The 23,589-nt window shown below is 52.4% G+C and overlaps 2 protein-coding genes across 6 annotated transcripts; one reads left to right on the forward strand and one right to left on the reverse strand.

Moving 5' to 3' along the window:
* The first annotated feature begins 2,744 nt into the window (after positions 1 to 2,744).
* ACKR5 (atypical chemokine receptor 5) lies at positions 2,745 to 12,243 on the forward strand. 4 transcript variants are annotated; one of them, XM_084758560.1, is made up of 4 exons: positions 2,745 to 2,896; positions 7,258 to 7,522; positions 7,942 to 9,153; positions 11,321 to 12,243. In XM_084758560.1, the coding sequence occupies exon 3, from the start codon at positions 7,959 to 7,961 to the stop codon at positions 9,150 to 9,152; it is 1,194 nt and encodes a 397-aa protein (XP_084614686.1). In that variant the 5' UTR covers positions 2,745 to 2,896; positions 7,258 to 7,522; positions 7,942 to 7,958; the 3' UTR covers position 9,153; positions 11,321 to 12,243. The 4 variants fall into 4 exon arrangements, with proteins under 4 accessions (XP_084614686.1, XP_084614685.1, XP_084614684.1 ...); XM_084758559.1 differs by having other exon boundaries at positions 7,258 to 7,410; positions 7,939 to 9,153; XM_084758558.1 differs by having other exon boundaries at positions 2,746 to 2,896; positions 7,258 to 7,410.
* A 152-nt stretch (positions 12,244 to 12,395) lies between these two features.
* Positions 12,396 to 19,598, reverse strand: ZBTB39 (zinc finger and BTB domain containing 39). Of its 2 annotated transcripts, none has more exons than XM_084758499.1 (2): positions 19,417 to 19,598; positions 12,396 to 17,379 (listed from the first exon to the last, which is right to left on the reverse strand). In XM_084758499.1, the coding sequence occupies exon 2, from the start codon at positions 17,333 to 17,335 to the stop codon at positions 15,215 to 15,217; it is 2,121 nt and encodes a 706-aa protein (XP_084614625.1). In that variant the 5' UTR covers positions 17,336 to 17,379; positions 19,417 to 19,598; the 3' UTR covers positions 12,396 to 15,214. The 2 variants fall into 2 exon arrangements, with proteins under 2 accessions (XP_084614625.1, XP_084614626.1); XM_084758500.1 differs by lacking the exon at positions 19,417 to 19,598 and adding an exon at positions 18,845 to 19,375.
* Between the last annotated feature and the right edge of the window lie 3,991 nt (positions 19,599 to 23,589).

A 23,589-nucleotide genomic window follows, 5' to 3' on the forward strand; every position in this document is an offset into this window, starting at 1 on the left:
CCTTTCTTTCTGAGAATTCATAGAACCTAGGGGCAGGTCCTCAGGCACTAAGCCTTGGTAGTCGCCATTGTCCTCTTCCCTCCTGTTCTGGGGCCTTTCTTGCACGCGCGCGCGCGCGCACACACACACACACACACACACACGCACACATACATACAGTCACACAGAGGCACACACACACAGAGGCACACACACACAGGCATACACACACAGACACACAGGGACACACACATGCACACACAGGTGCACACACACACACACACACACACACACACACGCACACATACATACAGTCACACAGAGGCACACACACACACAGGCACACACACACAGGCATACACACACAGACACACAGGGACACACACATGCACACACAGGTGCACACACACACACACACACACACACACACACATACACACACACCTAAATTCCGCAGACACTCTAAAAGCAGAAAGTCTCCGTTGAACAAGGACCTGAACTTCAGCCAGGCAACAAGAGCCCACCGAGTCACACCCACTGGAAAGGTGGCGTGTGCATCATGGCAGGACACACAGGAAGGCACATCCTCTCTGGAGACCTGAGGCAAGGCCAGAGTCTGGACCCCATAGGACTGTCAATGGAGAGCTCTGGGGTGGGGTACAGGATGCCACACCCCACAGGAGACGTAATGAAGAGGGATGGAGGAGCTAAAGGAATGGGCAGAGACAGAAGCCAGGCTGCCGTGACTCTGACTGGTTCCTCAGTTGTCCCTGTTTATCCAGCGTTCTGTCCTTTAATTTAGGGAAGATAAAGATTTAGATGAGGGGGAAGAGAAACCAGTGTCTGGGGCTGAGAGATGGCTCAGAAGTTAAGAGCACTTGCTGCTCTTTCAGAGGACCCAAATTCAGTTGTCAGCACCTACACGGAGTGTCTCACAACCATACGGAATACCTTCTTCTAGCCTGTTTAGGCACGCGCGCGCGCGCACACACACACACACACACACACACACACACACACACATAAAGAAAACTACATCTCTTTTTTTTTCCTCTTAAGACAAGAAACCAGTGTCTGGGAGGAGCCGTGCCTGGCTACTGATTGAATCTAGCACTTCAGTCCTGACAGAGGTGTTGGCTTGGAACCTGCCATGCCTGTAATGTCCACTCTGTCCACTGTAAGGGTTTGCCTCCCCCGATGCCCAGGCACTCTTCATATGCCGGAGCCGATTAAGGTCTGGGATACACATGATTACCCATATCAGTTTCTAGCCCCCACATCTACAGTGATGTACTTCTTCCTGCCAGGAGTCAAAGATCTAGAACTCAGCTAGATACGGTAGGTAGCACAGGTCTATAATTCTGGCACTCGGCAGCCAGAGGCAGGATGATTGCATGTTCAAGACCAGCCTAGGCTACATGGTTGAGGCCTCATTTCAGTAGCGCCAAGGCAGCAAAGCCGGGGAGTGAGGCCTTTTTCTCATGGCACCCACACACTATGACTGGACTGGGCTCCAGCCTCTGCTCAGATCTACCACTTCCTTGGGGAAACTGGTCTGGGGAGGGGGTGAGGGTCTGAGGGGCCTTAGGGGCCTGGCTGCTTTAGACTTCTTTATCCACGTGCCTTTCTTTCCACTAGGGATTTGCAGCCCCGGGTGGAACCTTGCATAGTATCCAGTCTGTATCCATCAGAAAGACCTCACAGTCCAGTTCCCGAGACTCCAGGAGGGGCGCACACCTCTGCAGCATTACCTTGGAGCTAAACCAGGGTCATGGGATGGCATCCTGAGTGCAGTAACCGCTAGAGGGTTGATGGACTGGGAGACCCCGCACCCAGGACGAGATCTCACGACCACTTCCTGTGTTTTAAGCCCCTGACTTTCCACTTCCACACGTTTCAAGCCTTGCCCGACAACATGTGCATCCTGAGAGCCTCCATTTTCTTCATCTTTATACTGAAGAAGACTCTGGGTGACTTCAGCCAGCGGCAGACAAAAACTGAAGGCCCAGGAAGCACTGGACAAACCAGAGAAAACTCTGTTAGCAGGAACCCTAAAGCTCTGGCATCCCCAGGACAGCTGGGGGAGGGATGGGAAAGGAAGGCGGGTGCAAAGGTAGAGTGAAGCATGCTGGGAGGCTTCTGGGTGGTATCCTGTCAGGGAGGGGAAGCTGGGATCAGGCACCTTTTGTGTCTCTTATCAGCCTTCCCTTTCCTTTCCCTGGAGTTGCACTTTTCCCTTCCTCCCCACCTTCCCCCCCCCTCCCTCTCACCCTGCTCAAGGCCACAGAGAGAATAAGTAAACAGCTGTCCTTCACCTTGTGGGAGAGCATGGAAGGGATGCAAAAGCAAGATTCATCTCGCTTCTTGGGCCCCTTTCCACAGGTGTGGTGGAGGAGATTCCCAGGATTTCCAGGGGGCTGTCACCTCCAGAATCACCCACCCAACTCTGTCTTTTCATCCTCTGCTGGTGTCCGTGGATAGCCATTTTTTAACATTTGGATGTCTTGGACCCCTTTGAGAATCTAAGGGAATCCTCATAAAAATGTACGCTTGTGTGTGCTTTGTGTGTGTGTGTGGGGGGGGGGGTGTCCATGTCTGAGGGCACTGTGCTGGTTAACAACCCACGCAGGCGTATTGAACTGCTAAGCATCCTGACCTGGGCCTCTGTGTGTGCTATACCCTCCATGATAATATTCATCTCAAAAATTAAAGAGATTTTCATGAGATAATGTCCTTTACAGCTGGGTCCGGAAAAAAAAAATGGTGACTATGCAGTTAATGTTAGCTGCTACTGTCGAAGACATCTCTGCTGTGGTGACTCATTGTGGTCTTTGGAGCTGTTCTACATGAGAAATGTAACCCCAACCACTTCCAGAAGGGGACATTGTTATTGATCCAACTTAGAGAAAAATGGCTGGTGAGTGTCAAGACCAGAGAGGGTGGCTTCCTCCGGGCTCGTGGGAGCTTGCATTTTACTGTCTACAGTACCTCTGGGGGGGGGGGGGGAGCATCATTATCCTACCAAACAAACAAAAGCGGAGGCTCTGAAAACTTGAGTCGCCCAGCGTCACACAGTGGACGTTTACCCAGTGGGATATATGAAATCGGGTCTGATCCCCAAGTTGGCATTATAGCCATGTTGTCTCCTGAAAAGCAGAATAGGTTTGAGACCAAAGAGCCAAGGAAAGGGAGGAAGGCAACATTCTTTGGGGAGCCCGAGGGCCAAGTACCTTTAAAACTACACTCAGCTAACATCTGGGTGGTGTAAGCATTGTCAAACCCCTCAGCCTCAATCTCTCCACTATCCACCTGCCCCACCCACACAGGCAAGTCATTGAGGATACCGGGACAGCTTGCCTCAGCCTTTCTGCAGGGCCAAGGCCAACCCTAAGGAGCTGGCAGCCTTTATCTATCCTTCTCAATACTCCTCCCTTCAACTGGCCTTCCTCTGTAACGGTGATTATACTGACTTTGTCTATACTTTTGGAGAAGGAAAAAAAAAAATTTGCAGTTTGGCATGAAGGGAGAAAGTAAATTTCCGGGAATTGTTTCAAGGTGGCTGCTTCTGCTGCTGAAGGCAAAATGCACGCCTCGGGCTGGCAAGAAGCCTAGACACACGCGCACACACATGAAAGAGGGGGGGAAATCTACCCTGAAAACTGCAGGATTCTCACTCCTTCCTTCCTAAAAGAGTGGCTATCCCCTTGAGAGTCTGTCTGAAGACACCACCAGGACTCGCTGCAAAAGCAGAGAGTAAAAAGGAAGGAGGGACCAGCTCTCAGAGAGGCAAGGCTGCTGAGGGGCTCATGTCTTCCAGGGCCCAGAATGGCCAAGGTATATGCTGTGTAGTCCTGTGGAAGGATCAGAGAGGAAGGACCTTCTTTGGAAGGAAATGTGGTCCAGCAGAGGCTCCGCCTGTGTAGCTCGGAGGTATAGAGGGGGCAGTGAAGATTCTCACGAAGTCCTCATGGGGGCGGGGGCGGGGGTGGGGGTAGGGTGGGGGTGGGGGCGGGGGTGGGGGCAGGGGTGGGGGTGGGGGCGGGGGTGGGGGCAGGGGTGGGGGCGGGGGCGGGGGTGGGGGCGGGGGTGGGGGCAGGGGTGGGGGCGGGGGTAGGGTGGGGGTGGTTCTAATACAAGAGAAAGTAAGGCTGTGTAAGAGATGCAGAACTGTTTGAAAAAGCAAACCACAGTTCACACTCTCACGCCTTATGATAGATTTCTTTAGTTACAAATAGGAAGATTTAGGGAAACAGCCAGCTTATGGCTGGCCACAGTGGTATAGTGCCAGCACTAGGGAAGCAGAGAATCAAAAATTCAAGGCCAACCTGTGCTACTTACTGAATTCCAGACCAACCTAAGCTACAAGGAGACTCTACCTCAAACAAGAAGGAAAAGGGTGGCAGAGGAAGGGCAGGATAGCCTGTGGGTAAGGAAGACGTGTTAGAGGACAGCAGAGGCAGGAAGATGCCAGTGGCTTACTGGTCATCTGAGAGAGGAGCTTCAGGTCCAGTGAAGAGCACTGTCCAAAGAGTGAGGCTGGGGAGATGGCTCGTCATTTAAGAGCCCTTCCAGGGGACCTGGGGTGGGCCGGAAGCATCCGAGTGGACTGGCTCACAAGCCATGTAACTGTAGCTCCAGGGGACCTGACACCCTCTTCTGGCCTTCAAGGACACTCACAAACATGTGGCACATATATGCAGAGACGCCCAGATACCTACATGTGGCACATATATGCAGAGACTCCCAGATACCTACATGGAAAATAAAATCATTTAAAGTATGCGAGTAAATAAAATGAAGAGTAATAAAGAAAAACAGTTGACACTGACCTCTGGTCTCTACAGACACACACACACACACACACACACACACACACACACACACACACACACACATGCACAAAGTTTTAAGGATTTAAAAATGACCAAGAACCCCTGAAGGGAAGAGGGAGGCGGGAGAGCTACACTGTCCTCTGCCACGGAGCGGAGCGGGATATGACAGTGGCCCAGCAACACTGACCTCTACCCTTTAAAAGTGACTTAGTTAATAAGTGCTACTTGGATTTACCACAACAAAAGACTACTTAGCAGGCTTTTAAAATTCCCTTTGTCTCATGGATAAATACAGTGTGAGTGGTATGCGCACATAACAGGACCTTACACAGCTAGGAAAGGAAACAGCTAAGTGTTGTCACATGTTACAGTGTGAAGGAGCCCTGGAAACATAGGGCCAAAAAAGGAAAAGGAAAAGGAAAGAAAGAAAGAAAGAAAAGAGAGAGAGAGAGAAAAGATCCAGTCTTTTTTTCTTGTTGTTGTTGTTTTGTTTTCGAGGCAGGGTTTCTCTGTATGGCTTTGGCTGTCCTGGACTTGCGTTGTAGACCAGGCTGGCCTCGAACTCACAGTGATCCACCTGCCTCTGCTTCCCGAGTGCTGTCCTCAGCTCTATAAAGGTCATTTCCTCTTTAAAAAAAAAAAAATCAGTGGTCAGTGCAGACACCTGTGGTAACTGAGCTGATAAACCCATCCTGAAAACCAGCCATGTTTACCACAGTAAACAGGCAAAAGGGAGCTGATGGCCATGCATAAGTCCCTTCCTGAGTGAGGATCACCAGAATGTGAGCAAAGCATCCACAAAGGTGGTCCTGCCAGCCACGGTGGTCTCATCACTGCCAACTGGACCTGGCGATTGCCGTGGGACAGGGACCATGCAAGAGAGAAAAGGCTAGAGTCTGGAGAGCTTCCACAAAGTTTGTCTAGCCACTCAAAAACAAACAATGGCAATGACAAACTGGATGGTGGTCTCCAGGGGAAACCCCACGGCCTAAAGCAACTTGGAAAGGGAAAGGTTTATTCGGCTGGAACCCAAACAGAGCAGGAACCTGGAGGCAGGAGCAGATGCCGAGGTCATGGAAGGCGCTGCTTACTGGCTGGCTCCCCATGGCTTGCTCAGCCGGCTTTCTTACAGAACCCGGGACCACCTGCCCAGGGATAGTACCACTACCTCCCACAGTGGGCTGGGCCCTCCCCCTCAATCACTAATTAAGAAAATGCCCTACAGGCTTGCTCAGAGTCTAATCTTAGGCATTTTCTCAGTTGACATTTCCCCGCTTGCAGATAACTCTAGCCTGTGTCTAGGTGACTTAAACTAGCCAGCATACCATATACTGAATGCCATTGACTTGTGTGGTTTAAAATGGTTAATTTGGGGGCTGGAGAGACAGCTGAGCAGCTAAGAGCACTTGCTGCTCTTTTAGAGGACCTGAGTCTGGTGCCCAGTACCCACACGGAGCCTGTAACTCTGGCTCCAACACCATCTCCTGGAATATGTTAGACACCTGCACACACACACGGCAGGCACACACACAAAAACAGACATCTCAAAAATTGCTAATCTTGTTATGAGAATTTCAGTTCCATAAACATATTTTAGTGCCTTGCAGCCAGCACACCCTTAGCTACAAAAACAAAAAAACAAACAAAAAAACCCCAAAAAAAACAGACTCAGGTCCAGATGTTTTGCCATGTGTACCTGGTGTAAGACAGCTGACCTCTGGGCCCCGAAGAAGTTCCTTGGAATGTCAGACCTCGGATTACAAAGGTGTAAGAGGTAACGAGGGCGGGTGTAACTACTACAGGCTTCACAAGTGAAAGGCTGGGTGCTTTTGTCTGTGCCCCCCAGTTCTGCTAGGAGAGGTAGAAGCATGCACTTCTGTATTCATGGAAGGAGTTTGCCATGGGGGCTGGAGAGATGGGACTGTTAAGATCACTTGCTGCTCTTGCAGAGGCCCCGGGCTTGGTTCCCAACACCCCGCATGGCAGCTCACAACCATCTATAACTCCAGTCCCAAAGGAAGCGACCTCTTCTGACCTCTTCAGTCACCAGGCACACATGTGCTGCATGTAACATGTAATGACAATGCGGGCAAAATAAACTCCTACACATAAAATAAATCTTTTTTTTTTTCTTCTCTATTAAAGAAAGAAAGAAAAAAAGAAATTTCCATACGGTCTTCTTTCATTTTGTTTTGCTTTTTTTTTTTTTTTTTTTTTTGGCTTGAGGGGTCACACACTGTCCCTTCTGCTAGATAGTGCCATTTTCAGAAGTGATAAGACCTTCTTAGGTCAGTGAGTAACTCTGAGCCTCCATGCTTGCAGCTTGACCACCCCCCACCCCCACCCCCTGACACACACACACACACTCTTGTCAGTCTTTCTGGGATGTCCGTCCCCTCGGACTGGATTGGGAGAACACAGGAAAAACCCCAGCCCTCTCCTACAGAGCCTCAGCCTGCGACAACTACTTCCCGCTGGCAAGCAGAGCCGCCTGAAGCCAGCAGCAGAGCCAGCTCCAGGACAGCGAGCGAGCAAACGCTGCCTCTGCGGGCCGCCATCCACAGACTCTCCCAGGCAGGTGCTCCCAGGAGAAATCCAGGTGATTTCCTCTGTCCTCTCCCAGGGAAGATGGCTGGCAGGGACTGGAGATGGTGGCTTTCCCATAGGACGCAAAGCTTTTGCTAGGGGCAACTCAGAGGCATCAGGGGTAGGTGGGTGTCCATCTGTCTGTGTGTCTGTGTACCCCATACCTATGTCCAAATAGCAAGGCAGACCAGCAGCCCCTAATGAAACTGCACTAAGTTAAGTCTAAGACAGAAGTAGAAGTCAGAGACCACTGGGGCTGGCGGTAAGCTGGGAAGAAACCTTGTTGGGTACAAATAACCCTGATGTTCCTACAAAAATGTCTGCTTTTGCGTCAAACTTAAGCAGCCATAGTTTGTGAGTTCTGAACATACTTTTCTCATCTCATAAGCCCCAGGAGTCCCCCTAGGGCCCTGTGACATTTAGTTGGGGGAGACAGAGGCTGCCTTGCTTTGGGGGGGGCGGCAGGGATAGGAGGGGAGACGCTCTCCCTCTTTTCGTTTTCCAACCCCACCCCACCCCACCCCACCCCGCGTCTTCCCAGCAGGCGGTTAGCTGGTCCTCATGTCAGCCAAACCCAGCCCCAGGCCTGGCCCCACTTTGGCACCCAGCAATGAGTTCGAGGACATCCACAACTGGACAGAACTGCTCCAACTCTTCAACTACACCTTCTCTGACTGCCACATGGAACTCAACGAGAATACCAAACAAGTGGTCCTCTTCATCCTCTACCTGGCCATCTTTGTGGTAGGGCTAGTGGAGAACATGCTGGTGATCTGTGTCAACTGGCGCCGCTCGGGCCGGGCAGGGATGCTGAACCTGTACGTCCTCAACATGGCCATTGCCGACTTGGGCATCATCCTGTCTCTGCCTGTGTGGATGCTGGAAGTCATGCTCGAGTACACCTGGCTCTGGGGCAGCTTCTCCTGCCGCTTCACTCATTACTTCTACCTTGCCAACATGTACAGCAGCATCTTTTTCCTCACATGCCTCAGCATTGACCGCTATGTCACCCTCACCGGTGCCTCTCCCTCGTGGCAGCGCCACCAGCACCGAATACGGAGGGCCGTGTGCGCATGCGTCTGGGTCTTCTCGGCCATTATCCCGCTGCCTGAGGTGGTGCATATTCAGCTGATAGACAGCTCTGAACCCATGTGCCTCTTCCTAGCACCTTTTGAGACGTACAGCACCTGGGCCCTGGCAGTGTCCCTGTCTGCCACCATCCTGGGCTTCCTACTGCCCTTTCCCCTCATCGCGGTTTTCAATATCCTGTCAGCCTGCCGGCTTCGGAGGCAAGGACAGCCGGAGAGCAGGCGCCACTGCCTGTTGATGTGGGCTTACATAGCGGTCTTTGTCGTCTGCTGGTTGCCCTACCATGTGACTATGCTGCTGCTCACTCTGCACTCGACCCACATCTTCCTCCACTGCCAGCTGGTAAACCTTCTGTACTTCTTCTACGAAATCATTGACTGCTTCGCCATGCTGCACTGCGTTGCCAACCCCATCCTTTACAACTTTCTCAGCCCAAGCTTCCGGGGCCGGCTGCTGAGCATCGTGATCCGTTACCTTCCCAAGGAGCGGGCCAGGGCAGCAGGAGGACAAGCCTCCTCTTCCTCCTCTTCCACCCAGCACTCCATCATCATTACTAAAGAGGACAACCTGGCTGCTGCAGCAGACCCCCATCCTCGCCCCATCAGGAACACTCAGGCACCCTCTCCCGACACCTCACCTACACTCTGCAATTCCACAGCCAGCTAAGGTAGAGTCCACGCTCTTCTAGAAATGACAAAGTCCAGAGGGACAAGCAAGAGATGTGGGGGAGGGGAAAGAGTTAATTTTTAAGTCTATCAAAACGTTGCTGAGGGGAGAGGGAGAAGGGCTGGGAAGGAGAGAGCCCGGGTCCTTCCTTGGTAGTATACTGTTTGTTTGGGGCCTCAAGGCTAAAGGAACCACACAGGTGGGGGGCGGGGGGAGGTGAAATAAATAGTAGAGGCAGCCCAGCAGGGCTGGGAACTATGTGTTTCCAGCTGGGTTTTTAGGAAGGCCAGGAGGCTGAGGGATGTTCTGCAGAGGGAACTAGATGCCCTTGTTTCATAAATCACTCCAGCCGGAAAGAGTGAGCCCCACAGGAACCTTGCAGAATTTTCCTTTTGTGTTTGCTTGTTGATCTTCCAGCTCACTAGGCAAGTTGTGGGGACAAGAGGCCAGAGGCCAAGGGCCCAGGAGGCTTCTGCGGGACATTCCCCAGTTGTGCATCATCACTAAGCTGAGTGTGAGGCCGAGTGTGTGTGTGTGTGTGTGTGTGGCATGCTGCAGCTGAGGCAGGCACTCTGCAGCTGGCCTAGCAGGATGGTTCCTCCACCCAGTCATCCAGGAAATGTGGCCCCATTTCCGTGTGGCATCCTCCCCTCCCCCACCTGTCCTGTTCCGCCCACCAGCTGAGGCCTCCTCACTGGCCACCTCCCAGCTTTGAACCTAGGACACTATCCTCCTAGGGAGACACAGGGATCCCACCCCCACTTTCTCTCTCCAGATCATGGCAAAGCATCAGGGGACAATTCATTCTGAGAACACTCTGAGAGCCCCACTGCAGGGAGCCGGAAGGCCAAAGGCTGATTTCCCTATCTCCAGAACTCCACAGTGAGTTCTCTCTAGTCAAGTCTTTTCACAGTTCCCTGCCCAGCTATTCACCTGCTAAACCGATAGGTGAGAAAAGATGTCCTCTTGTTAGCAAGCTGTCCCCTGGCAAAGGCTCACATACCAGACTTAGGAAGCCGGGGCGGTGACCATGAAGGACTAAAGCAAAAGCTTCTGCCTTCTGTGTCCTTGGCCTCCGGAAGCCATTTGGAGAGCAGTGGACTTGCCTGGTAATGGTGCACACATGCATTCCTCTGAGCTGTCTCCCTAGTTCTTCTACCAACAGTGTACGTGTGTGTGTGCGCGCGCGCGTGCGCGCACACGCATGCAGACACGTGCATATATGTTCACATATATACCTGTGTGCCAATACACATGCATGTGAAGACACATGTGTATTAATGTTTGTGTGTGTAGACACATGTGCATGTGTGTGTAGACCCATGTGCATACCTAAGCCAAAGGTCAATGCCAGATTTCTCCCTCAGTCGCTCTCCAACTTCCATTTTGTGATGTCTCACTGAGCTGAGGGGTCATCATTGGCTAGCCTGGCTGGCCAGCAAGCTCCAGGGACCCGTTAGCAATCACTAAGGTTACAGATGCATGCCACTGCTGTGTCCATTATGGGTGTTCATGTGTGTGGCAGACACTTTCCCTGAGTCACCTCCCTAACCATCTGGAAGGCTTTTAACAACTACTCAAATAGAAACCACTTTTGCTTCTAGAAACCGCAACCTGTGTTCATCACCAAATTCCTCTCATGGTGCAGACAGGCCTAGCAAACAGGAAGAGGGAAACCAGTACCGGCTGCTCACTGGTTCCGAAGCTAAGAGGGTCCTGAGCTATACATAGCTACTCAGTGGCAGAGCTGAAGGCCTGCCGACCCAGACGTCTTAGTCGATGCTTAAGATGCAGTAAAAATTTAACCAAACAGTGCAGAAATTGCATTAAAAAGACCTTCTTCACTAAGCCCTGATGCCCTTACCTCTGATGTGAGCGCTGGTATGCATCTTATACAAAGGCCCCCACACAAGCCACCTCCCTGAGGCCAGGTACCAGCCAACCAGCCTCTCATGGGCCTTTCCGTCCACGGAAGGCTTGAGTAGACATTAGATTCATGGACCACAAGTCTATTCTCCCAAGATGACCGGCCAGGTCTCGGGCCTCAGCCACGTGCTTGGGACCAAGTGGTCCACAGGCCCAAGTTCTCTGAGGGAAAGCACGACTTCCTACTTAACACAATGATGCTGGGCTTCTGCCTCCGGTTTGACGGTCCTTTCCCTCTCCAGCTGCCTCCCAGGCACTACTTCACCACGAAGTGGGCAGCCAGAACCCCTGCTTCCTAACTTTGGGCTGAGACCTGTGTAGAGGACAACAGATCACCTCAGGGGCGTCTCCCTGAGACACTGCATCTTTGGCTTCATTTCCTGGGGGAATTCCAGCCACAGGAAAACACAGTGTGCTGCGTGAAAGAACCCTGGCATCTGCTGGGCTGATGCAAGCTCCCGAGGCAGGCCAGATGAACAAGGTCTGAGCAGACAGATGTGTGTGGACACGGAAAAAGGACTCCCACTTCAAGTTTCTCTCTCTCTCTCTCTCTTTTTTTTTATTCTAAATAAAAACCACACTTTTGTGCTGAACAATGGAATATAAAAGAATCAATGTACGATTTTAGATGTCTACTATTTTGGGGGAAAAGGTTTACAAAATATACAAAACTTTACAGCAGATAGTAAACACTTACATATTAGGAGGTCAGTACTTCTTAATTTAATGGAAGGAGTTAGACAGGAATTGCTTCTCTGCTTCAGAAGAGACTTGAGCTACTTTGGAGGGGATGGGAGGGGGGAGGGGAGGGGAGGGGAGGGGGAGGGGGAAGAAGAAGGGGAAGGGGAGGGGGAGGACTGACAAGGAAAACATCAGCCAGAGCAACATCACAGGTGTCATTTTTCTTGACACTGATTATGACACACAGTCACACTCAAACAGATGTTGTACAGCTGCATCCTGACTCACTCGGTGCAACTCGGATGTGTGGATACTCCCAGACAGGCAGACAGGGCCCACTCCCATGCCAACAAATTCAGTGTCCATCTATAGAGGGATTTAAACTCACTTTCAAAGTTCCATAGTCTGGTGGAAAGGGCCCAGCAGGAAGCCAGAAAAGGAAGATAATCAGTAGCAAGGTCCTGCCTGGGTAAAAAGCTCTGAAGCTTACAGGCCTGCCCTGTAGACAGGGGCTGGAGATGGGTCGCAATAAAGTAAAAAATGATTCTCACCTATTTCCTGGTCCTTAGGGTTACCCGACCCTCCCATTAACTAACCATGAACTGTGGGGACTCCACAGAATCTTAAAACTTAAAAACCAAATACTGGGGTTCATTCGATAAGAGCTTCTAGCCAGGCTGTATCGTCACTGAGCCACGAAGGGTCACCAGCAAGCAAGGGCACATCCTGTCCGCTGACTACACACTGCTTATGCCACATCAGCATCACCACTTCCCCTGAGGAAAGGCGCTGGGATGGTTCCCCGGGTTTGGCTTGATGCTCGTCTAACAGCCAAGGAGACACTCGTACTGACTGCTGAACAAAACACTTCTGAAAAGTTGTACAGCTGGTTCTGAACGCAGACCGAAAAAAGGGGGTGCGTGGGGGGCAGGGGACGACAGGCAAAAATGGAACATTCGAAGGTCAAACAGAGCTCTAGGGCATACAGCAGGGGAGACTGCTACATGGGAACCCAAAAGGGGGGAGCGAGTGAAGTAAGATGGGTGTTAAGTTAAAAGTTAAAAAATTCAAAATAAAATGAACACCTTCCACCAGGTATCCTTGAGTACCCTTCACTACCGTGTTATGTTTCAAGTAAATCAACTCAAGAGAAGCATGACCTCTCTGCAGGGAGAGCAAACACAGCTTCACATAGAGGGGGAGACAGGTGTGAATGTGGGGCTACCCAAAGAGGCATGGTTTGGACAATGAGCCTCATGAGCTACTGGTCCCGTTTGCTACATGTCTGCCTGGGACCAACTGGGCCTCCCTGATAGGTTAGTCTCAAGGAAGCAGAAGATACAGTTGCTTTTTTTTTTTTAAGTGTTTCAAGGGCAAAACTTCAAAGATCTGCTTTTTGGTTTACTGCAAAAAGGAAAAACTTCACAGTTTCAGGTTAAGTATACAGACCACCCGGCATATGCTAAGGAAAAGGGTTTCTCCTTGCTCAGCGACCTGGCTGGGGTCCAGTTAAGTACCACCCCTACGGAATCAAACTGCTCACTGTTCACTCCTTGCCAGCAGTGTAGAAGGGGCTTGAAACTGCTCAGCAGATACGTAACTGTAGCTTGTTACCCATGCCCAGGGTAAGGAAACGGGAAGCCAGACACTAAAGGCCACAGCAGTGACCTCCTGATGAAATGTCACAAGTTCAGACACGCAAGCTGGCCTTTCACCGGCCACTGTTTGAGCCCACAAGACAGCCCTGTGGCCCTATACATCACCTCACGGCCTTCCTCAGTTCAACATGAAAAAGAGGCGGCCGGCTGGGTGCAGCCAACAGGGTACAGCTTCGTTTGCCCATCTTAACTTATGGACAGGAGGTTCCCCGAGGCAGGAGGATAAAAAACTATGGGAGAACCTTGTTCGTGTGACTTGATCTGAGTTTGTCCTGCTACAGACTACACCTGGAGAGACTGTGCGGGCGGTGAAAGGCCTGGTGCACTCTCCCGCGGCCGTGCCCGTTCTCCAATCCACTGCCATGACTACCTGTTGGAATATGGCTCCTCGCTTGAGAGAAACCAATTTTCCTTAAGTCACTTACCGAAAAAGAGATGCTGGGTAGTGTGTATACAAAACAGAAAAATAAATAAATATTAATGTCTAAAAAGGCTTTGTGAGTTAATTAAAACCACTTGCTTATGAAACAGCCCAGGGTGTTGCTGAGTCCCACGGGAGCAGTGTCAGTGGCTGGGCCCAAAATTAGGGACTCTCGGAGCTCACCTGAGCAGGGTGAGGTAGAATGAGCTACTGAGGTGCCGGCTTAGTAAGTATGCAAGACCAAGGGTCCTCTAGACCCCTTCACAGACTAAGAATGAAGCTGAACAGCCATACAGAAGGCCTAAACCAGCTGCCATCCAAATGCGCCCCCTGGAGGTGATGCAATGAAAGACGGGATCAATTCCAGCAGGGTGAACTGCCAAACTTGTACACTTTTACCACCGAGTAAACAGGCTACCCAACTGGGGCAGTCGGACCGCACACCCTGCTATGTACCACTCAGCTTCCTTTAATCCAGAAGAGTTCACGACCCACCACCTCCACTGTAGGTCATAGGTCAGACCAGCCTGAGTGGGAGACTTGCTGTAAATTAAGGCAAGACTACTGCTGCCCGGGACAGGTTAGGGGAGCGGCCGCCAGATGACAGGTGGCCACCCGAAGCAGCTCGGGCCTCTCTGCTCTTGACATCCAGGGCTACCGCTCTACAAAGCCACGTTTCTTTGGAAATGAGGAGAAAAAGCCGAGCTACTTCTTCCATCCGGCCAGGCTGCCCCATCTGGTGGCACGGCAGGACACCCAAAGCTTTCCAACCTCAACAGAAAGTTTGGATCGAGCTGCCAAGAGACTATTGCTGTCCAGTCAGGGGATTCGAGCTGTGGGGCCAGGAGTGGCTCCGCTCCTCACATCTTGTTCCCGCTGAGGAGGGCATGGGGACGGACTACCCTGCTGCTAGTCCCCTTCTGAATGGCCAAGCTCCCCCAAACCCTCTCACAGCTGTTGTCCCGCCGAAGGCTGGCACTCACAGCCACAGTGAGACCTGTCGTCACCTCGTCTACGCAGTGAGGCTGTTGGTCAGATTCTTAGCAGCATAAAACCTACCAGCAAACTAAAAGTAGGGAAACTGGCAAAGGGGACCTAGTCCACAGGGCCACTTGACCAGATCCTAAAGCCAGCCTCAAAAGTATCAAGAACGTAGCCCTCAGTGGACAAGAATAGGTACGGAGGTAAATGTGACAGGGCTGTTGCCTCTCAAAAACAGTAACAGCTGGTGTGCTATTTCTTCTCTCAACACAATACAGAATAGGATTCCTAGCAAGGCAAAACCGTAGCGTCGGCTGGGGAAGGACCAACAGCCTCTAGAAAATCGCTATCCCAGCCGCCCCCTGGGAGCTGCCTCTGGCTCTGCTGAGAGCCAGTCAGCTGTCTGGGTTCTTTTCAGTCTCTTTGGAGTGGATAACGTACATGAAGGTCTGCTCGATGGTGAAGTCGGGTGGAAGACTGCCTTTGTGCACACCGACATGTTTGCTCATAAGGTTAAGGGTGGAACTGTAGTGGCCACAGACTGTACAGCGGTACATGAGCGCCCCCGAGTGTGTCTTGAGGTGGCACTTGATGGTCGAGCGACCTCGGAAGAATTTGTGGCACACCTTACACTGGTAAGGCTTCTCGCCCGTGTGGATCCGCCGGTGGTAGTTGAACTCGCTTGTGTGGGCAAACCTTTTCCCACAGACCTTGCAGTTGTACTTGCTGTTCCCAGGTTGGCCCTGCAGAGCCAGCTCCTCGCTCAGAAACTCCTCCGCCGGCAGCTTCCGCTTCTGGAGGGCGAGGTGTGGGAGGCCCAAACCGGGCCGGGCCTCGAGGCCGCTGCTGCACTTGTGCTGGCTGACGTGGTAGCGGTAGGCAGCCTCGGACCTAAAGCTCTGGCTGCATAAGTGGCAGCGGAACAGGGCGTCCTCCAGGCTTTGGTGGACCGCCATGTGCTTCTCTAGAAGGTGCCAGTCCACAAAGCTGCTGGCACAGACCGAGCAGGAGAAGACCGAAATGCCGAGGTGACAGAGCGTGTGCCACATGAGGCTGCACAGGTTGAGGTGGCGCTGGTCACAGACGCTGCAGGCCTGGCCCTTCAAGTTCAGATGCTCAAGGATGTGGCCTCGGACCACGTGGAAGTCTTTGGCCAGTGCTTTCCCACAGGCAGCACATTTCAACTCAGGGGAGGCTGCCCCCGAAAAGAGACCCAGTTTCCCGGACAGGGGCTCGTTCGGGTGGACGATGACGTTGTTCTCAAATATCCCATCCCGCCGATGCAGGGTTAGCTGCCACTGGGTGAAGAACTTCGTTTCACACATATCACAGGAGAAGAGGAAAATACCAATGTGGGACAAGACGTGGGTCACCCGGGAGTTTCGGTCCTGGAAGTGGGTCTCGCAGACCTTGCAGTTGCCCGTGAGCAAGTCCACGTGGTCCCGCGCGTGCTGTCGTATCAACTGGATGTTGGGTTCTAGGACTTTCTTGCATACCTGGCAGGGTACGGCCTTATTCTCCCGGCTGTCACCCTCACCGAAGGTCAGGTCATCCTCAGTGTCATCGCTTAGCTCAATCACCTCCTCGGCCGTCCCCATGTCCTCAGCCGGGTCCTCAAACTGCAAATCGTCATCCGCCAGGCCTTCCAGCTGGAGCTCATCCACCTGCCCAAAGCCGGGATCTCTGGAGTGGTCGCTGGTGCTCTGACAGGAATTGGTCCCGGGCATAACATCTATGACGCTGTCCGAGGCGAAGAAGCTGTTTTTACTAAAGTCTCCATTGCTTTGAACTTTGTATGGCTGGCAAGGACCCATGCTGGTCTGGATGCCTGTGCTGGCAGTGCCTAGGATGGGTGGGGTCGCCATCGTAGGAACAGATGTGAAGGGAACAGGGGCGTCGTGGTCTTCTGTCTTTGGTGGCAGAGGCAAGCTATGACTAGTGTCCCCTGAGACACTCCTCTCTTCCTCTTTATAGCTCGCTCCAGCATCAGCAGGCAACGAGCAGTTTCTATCAGGACCAAAGTGTTCTCCACTCCCGCGGAGCTCCCCGAGGGAGTGGGCGGGATCTACCGAAGAACAACTCAGAGTAGCAGACTGGCTGTCACTGCTGCCGGTCAAGGACTTAGCCATCGCAGTGCTCTCTAGGTCTGGAAACGTAGAGTGGCAGGCCCGAAGGAGGTCCTCCATACCCAGACGCTCGGCGACCTCATAGATGACCCCAACATTGATCAGGTCTGTGAAAAGCTCTGACGTGTAGACAAAGCTCAGAATCTTCTCAAAGTTGGCGGGCGTGATGAAGTCCACCACGTAGGTCCGGGCAGCGTCAAGCCCGGTATTCAAGAAGAGGTTCTGGAAGTAGCCAGCGGCGCACGCCAGCACAGCCTTGTGGGCAGGAAAGGAGCGGCTCCCTACCACGATGGTGACGTCGCACATGGTCTCGGACAGCCGGCACTTGTTGAGCTCCTTCAGCAGGTTGTTGGGGTGGTTGCTGCTTTGCAGTTTGATCCTCATGCCCATCTTAGCAGCTCCGGTGAAGTCGCCCCTGTATCAGCAAGCTCAATCTGTGGAGGAGACGAGACCAGCCTCAAAGAGGGCTCTGGGCAGGAAAAAGGCAACCATTCTGAGCGTGTCCTAGCTGAGCGGAGTGAACGCACGCACGCACGCACGCACGCACGCACGCACGCACGCACAGGGAGAACGGGAGCCAAAGAGCAACGAGGGGGAAATGATCTTCACCGTGCATGTGCCCAGCTACGGAATCTTTGCGATAAAACCCAAAAGGGATGAGGAAAAAAATAAAAAAATCAATTAGCTTGGGCTGGAAAGTCTAAGAGGCTGGAATTGCAGAGACAGCTCAACTGCTAAGAGCATCTGCCGTTCACCCAAAGGACCCAGGTTCCATTCCCAGCATCCACATGTCTATAACTCAAGTTCCAGGGGAATCTAACAACCTCTTCTGGCTGCCTCAGGCAACAGACACAGACCACACACACACACACACACACACACACACACACACACAGAGTATAATTACATACATGCAGGCAAAGGCTCATGCACACAAAACAAGAACAAATAAATCCTTAAAAAAAAAAAAAAGAGGCAGGCGAGGTGGCACACACCTTTAACCCCAGCACTCGGGAGGCAGAGGCAGCCAGATTGCTGTGAGTTTGAGGCCAGCCTGGTCTACAAAGTGACTCCAGGACAGCGAAGGCTACACAGAGAAACCCTGTCTCGAAAAGCAACAAAACAAAACAAACAAACAAAAACAAACCAACAACAACAAACCACTAACCTAAAAGGCCAGGTGCAATGACATATACCTGTAATTCTAGCACGTGGAAGGCCACAGGGCAGGAGTTCTAGGACAGCCTGTGCTATTAGGATAGCCTGTGCTATAAAGCCAAACTGTCTATTTAAAAAGATGCGCATGAGCTGCAGGTACCAAGCTAGGAACCTTCCAACTAGTGGGAGACCGTCTACTGAGCACAGTCCTCTACACTACAACAGGCTCGGGTTTCTATATTAAAGTCTTCCTATATAAAGTGTCTTCTGTCATTAAGTCTGTCCTTCTCCCTCACAGTGCCAACCGCCACAAATACACTTGGAACACCTTCATCCAAGCTCCATTAGCTACTGAAGAAGAGACAACCGTTGCAGTTTTCGTTGTCTATAGTAACTGTCCTTTCAAGTCCCCGCCCCCTCTCTCTCCCTTCTGAGACGCGGTCTTATGTAGCCCAGGCTGACTCTCAAATTGCTGTTACTAAGGACGGCCTTGATCTCGTGACCCTCCGGCCCCTACCTCCCAGATGCTAGATTACAGACAGGAGCCACCAGACCCAGCTCAAAAGTCTCACACTCTGGAATCCCCCCCCCCTTGCCTTTCCTCCTTAGGCTACATGCCTACTCTGAGGACGCTACTGTGTCAGGTGGACGAAGCTAAACAAATAAGCAAAGAAGAAAGCAAATCGAACACAGCTGTGGTATCTAACGTTACTTGGGTACGATGCGTTTGTCTTTACCAACCTTATACTAACAATTACTAACAACCGGATGCCTCGTGCAAGGGAAAGATTCCGTCAAGCCTTTTTAACATCACTTTCCCCCCTTTGCGCTCTGGCTGGTCACATGCTTGTGCGTCTCACAAGTCGCCCTGAGCGAGCAGCACAACCCCTTTCTCCATCGCACCAGGTTCTGCCAACAATTCCCAACTTTTTTCCGGGGCCCAGAACTCGTCTGGATCTAGTCGGGTAGCAACCACGCCGTCTCCCAAGCCCTGGAGGCCACTCATCCACTGTGGGAGGCTCCGGGCACCCCCGTGGATCTGGAACTTGCAGGCAGTGTGCACCCCAACGGTCTGGTGACGCCGAGTTCTCCGCTGCAATCCGCGAGGGCGGAGGGGGCGTAGCACCGCGGCAAGGGGGGCAGCCCCAGGCCAGGCACCCCGGGAGCCGAGGCCCGGACGCCCGCAGGGAGGGAGAGAAGGAGGAAGGGACGAGCCGGGGACGCCGGCCGGCGGGGCGCGCCCAGCCAGGGCAGCAGAGAGGCCGAGCGGGAGACGGCTCGACCAGGGGCAGCCCTCACCCGACCGCGCTTACCCGGCTCCGCGGGGCCCGAGCACCATCGCCGCCGCCGCTGCCGCCGCCTCACACAAAGGCCCCGGCCCGCCGTGCCCGGCCCGACGAGGAGGCGGCGCCGCCGGCCGCGGCCAGACTCTCCATCCGCCGAGCCGCTCGCCGCGCCGGCCCGGGCCGCCCCCGCCGCCCGGCCCGCAGCGCCCCCCGCCGTCCCGGAGGAGGCAGCGCCCCCCGCCGCCCAGCCCGCAGCGCCCCCCGCAGCACGGGAGGAGGCAGCGCCCCCCGACGGCCGGGCGGAGCCGGGAACCCGCCCCAGCCCCTCGCCGTGGCGGCCGGGAAGTGCAAACCCAGGGGCAATCCTGCGCTCCTGCAGCTTGACAGAAAAGTTCTGAGCTCGCTGACTTAGGGCGTACCTCCTGTGAGCTTTCCAAAGGCAGGGATCTGGGGCTTTGCGTTTTGTCTGTCACCCTTCCCGGGGCGCAGACGATCTGGGTGCTCTGTAAAGCCTGTTGGTGGTGTAGGGGGTGTGTGTACGGAGTACCCAGGTTAGAACCCTTCTGATAGTCCAAAACTGACCCTCCTTCCTCCTTGCATGGCCAGATGGAGGAGTCACGGGATTCCCGGACCGTGGCAACCCAGGTCAGTTCCTAAACTGCTCTGTCTCCCTGGCCCTCACTCTCTGAATCCTCTCATCAAAGGGTCCTGCCCAAGACTAGCCTTAAAACCAGAAGTATCTCCCCTGCCCACATCCTTTATGCAGCCAGGACACCCCGGCCTGGCTCCTCCACAGGGAAGGAGCCCACCAGGTTCTCATTAGTCCCCCGTGTCTGAGGGCAGTGGGCAGCCTGGAACAGCTCCTGGCAGGATTAATTTAGCAATTGGTGATGGATAAATGGGAAGGGGCAGACGCAGTGGGTGTTGCTAACTGATCTAAGCCACTTTGGCTACTCAGTAATTATTTACTTTGGTAAGTGGTTTGTTTTCATTCCCACCGTCTTCCTGGCAGACGACGCTGAAAGGAAGTATTGTGTCAAATGCACCGAATATACAGGTTTTATTAGCCAAGTCTGTCCTCTGGCAATGACTGGGTTGTTGCCCTTTTGAACTGTCAGCAGCTAAGATTCTTAGCACAGATAGCACAAGACTAGGCCCTTTGGGGGAGGGAGACCGGTAATTTTAAAAGCCCCGCCCCCTGCATGGTTTCTGGGAAAGGTCCTCCTCCTCCTCCTCCTCCTCTTCTATAATTAGCTACAAAGCAATGAGTTTCCTCAAGACCTTTTCGTATGTTTTTTAGTTTTGTTTGATCCTCCACAACCCCCTTCCCTTCCTCCATCTCCCTGTCTCCATTCCTGCCTTCAGATCACGTGCTCTATTATCCTCCCCACCCATCTCCCTTAAAGCCCTCCTCCCCCCCCCCTTTTGAGTCCCTTTTTTGTTTCGTCGCCTCTATACACACTCCCAACTAAATACAAAAACATAAAAATTTTAGAAGGACCTACGTATAAAAGAGAATGGGTAATGTCTGTCTTTCTACCTCTCTTAATGTATTCTCCAATTCCACCCTTTTTTCTTCAAACTGTCATAATCCCACCTTTCATTACAGCTGGGTAAAAGCTGATTGTATACAACATTTTCATTATTTGCCAGTTGATGGACGTTTGGGTCTGTGTCTGTGTAGCAGGATATCAAAGCCTTGGGTCCAGAAGTGATATGTCTGGGTCATATGGGAATTCTATTTTTAGTTTTTTAAGAAAATTCAACACGGGCTGGAGAGGTGACTCAGAAGTTAAGAGCACTGGCCACTCTTCCAGAGGTCCTGAGTTCAATTCCAAGCAACTACATGGTGGCTCTCAACCATCTGTAATGAGATCTGGTGCCCTCTTGTGGCAGGCAGGCACATGTGCAGGCAGACCATTGTATACATAATAAATCTGAGGGAAGAAGAGGAAGAGGAGGAGGAGGAAGAGGAAGAGGAGGAGGAGAAGAGGAAGACGACGACATGGCATGTCTTCCTGCCGTTGCACCGACCTTGCTGTGGGTAAAAAGACATACAACTAAGGCTGCTCATCTTAAGGTGGAGCAGTGTCCCCGGGTGGCTGTCATCATCTGTGTGACGGAGATCGGCAAGACTTCCTGATGAATGAGCCTTCCACAAGAGTGCAAGGACACCACCAACGTGACTGACAGACGAGATTATGAATTGCAATTCCTGAAAGCAGCACATGTGAAACAGGAGCGGGAAGCAGCTGTGGCATCAGGTGCTTAGTCGCCCCGGGTAATAAGCCACTCAGCCTCAGCTGTCCACCCAGAAAGAACTTGCCCACGCAAGAGGCATGTAGATACCAAGCTCTGTACTGGCCTCTGAGTCGGCAGAGCTGCGGGTGGAGGTGGCTGGCTTGCAAGTTTATATGGTTGGGGAAAAGAGAATATAAATTATGAGCCCAGGCCGGGTGATGATGGCACACGCCTTTAATCCCAGTACTCGAGAGGCAGAGGCAGGTGGATCCCTGTGAGTTCGAGGCCAGCCTGGTCTACAAAGTGAGTCCAGGACAGCCAAGGCTACACAGAGAAATCCTGTCTCAAAAAAAAAACAAACAAACAAACAAACAAAAAATGAGCCCAAGATGTAGTCAGTTAGTAGAATGCCTCCCTAGCGAGCATGGGACCCTAATTTCCACCACCACTACCCCCCAGTGCCACCTAAGCCATGTGTGGTGGTGTGTGTTCGTAACCCCCAGAATTCAGGAGGTAAAGACAGAGCGTGCCAGGTCCGAAGGACACTCCATTTCCCAAAATTCCAAAAAGTAGTCCAAATATCCAGCAATGGCTCCACCTAGCTTTGGGAGGATTCCTCGCGGTTACATAAAAACCAGCGTCCTCAGGAACGTGCAAAGCCGATTCCCCTCTGCCAAAAGAAGCCGTTTATCACTGGCAGAACGGCTATCTGTGGCACCCATCCGCACGGCAAAGGGACTACCCGGCCCCCAGGCTCCCTCCGTGTCACAAGTTCCTGTTACACAATTCAGAGCCCACGCTGGCATCCTAGGTCTTCTCACTTTGTCCTCTACTCTAAACTCTCTCCAGCTCACGGGCTCCCCTCCCCCCAGCTGCTCACCGGCCTTGTAACGCTACTAAGTTTCCTGTTGTGCTCCCCCACCCCACCCCCCCCACACACACACACTGTCTCCTCTCTCTCTCTCTCTCTCCTCCCACTTCTCTCCTGCATGGCTAAGTCTGACAGCCGCCTGTATTCTGCGTGTTTCCTCTCTGCTCTGGACTCTTCCAGATGCCTCTAGCTGTGCTTTCTCTCACATCTACAACAAAAAACCCTTCCCTTTAACCATCCCACGGAATGGTCATGTTGTCAAGTTATGCAAAAGTCTCAGGTGGTCAAGGCCATCCCTCTGCTACATAACATATCTGAAGCTAGCCTGGGCTACATAAAAGCCAGGAAGTGGTGGCTCACGCCTTTAATCCCAGCACTCTCGGAGGCAGAGACAGGTGGATCTCTGTTGTGGAAGGTTTGGATTATATGTAAACGTGTTTTTGTTTTGATCCCAGGTGTGGGCTATGGGGGCTGCTCCAGTTTGTCCACAGCTGAAAACTGCCTCCTGAGAGGACACGTGATGTTCTTCAGCTGTGAACTACCTCGTGGGGGGGCGTGGTCTTTGTCAGTGGGGATAAAAGCCAGCCCCAGAGAGATTGGGGGCTCAGAGAAAGAAGAAGGCTGCTGGTGCTTCCCCCTGCTGCTCCTGGTTGCTCCTGATGCAGTTTGACAAGAAGTTGAAGAGCTCCTGAAATGGAGATTGGACTTGCCCCGAGGAAGCCAACGACCACAAACAGCAGGGAAGCAGCTAAGGAAAACTATGTTCCCTCTCCCCACTACCCTTCTTTCTCTCCTGATGGGTGTTGGGGTGTTGGAAGGGATTGGGGTAGAGTAGGGAGGAAGAGATTGAAGGAACCCAAAAATAAAAATAATTGGTTAAGGGACTAGAGAGATGGCTCAGCGGTTAAGAGCACCGTTCTTTCAGAGGTCCTGAGTTCAATTCCCAGCAGCCACCTAGATAATGTGATCTGATGCCCTCTTCTGGCCCTCGGGTGTACATGCAGGCAGAGCACTGTATACATAAGAATAAATAAGTAAATAAATAATTTTTTTAATAGTTGGTCAAAAGTGCACCAACAGAGATCGAT

This window comes from Acomys minous (genome assembly GCF_964271855.1).
Source record: "Acomys minous genome assembly, chromosome: 15".
In the NCBI taxonomy this organism is placed as follows: Eukaryota; Metazoa; Chordata; class Mammalia; order Rodentia; family Muridae; genus Acomys; species Acomys minous.

Bases quoted from the DNA above. Each gene is read 5' to 3' on its own strand.
- ACKR5 (XM_084758560.1), top strand. From the start codon at position 7,959: ATGTCAGCCAAACCCAGCCCCAGGCCTGGCCCCACTTTGGCACCCAGC.
- ZBTB39 (XM_084758499.1), bottom strand. From the start codon at position 17,335: ATGGGCATGAGGATCAAACTGCAAAGCAGCAACCACCCCAACAACCTG.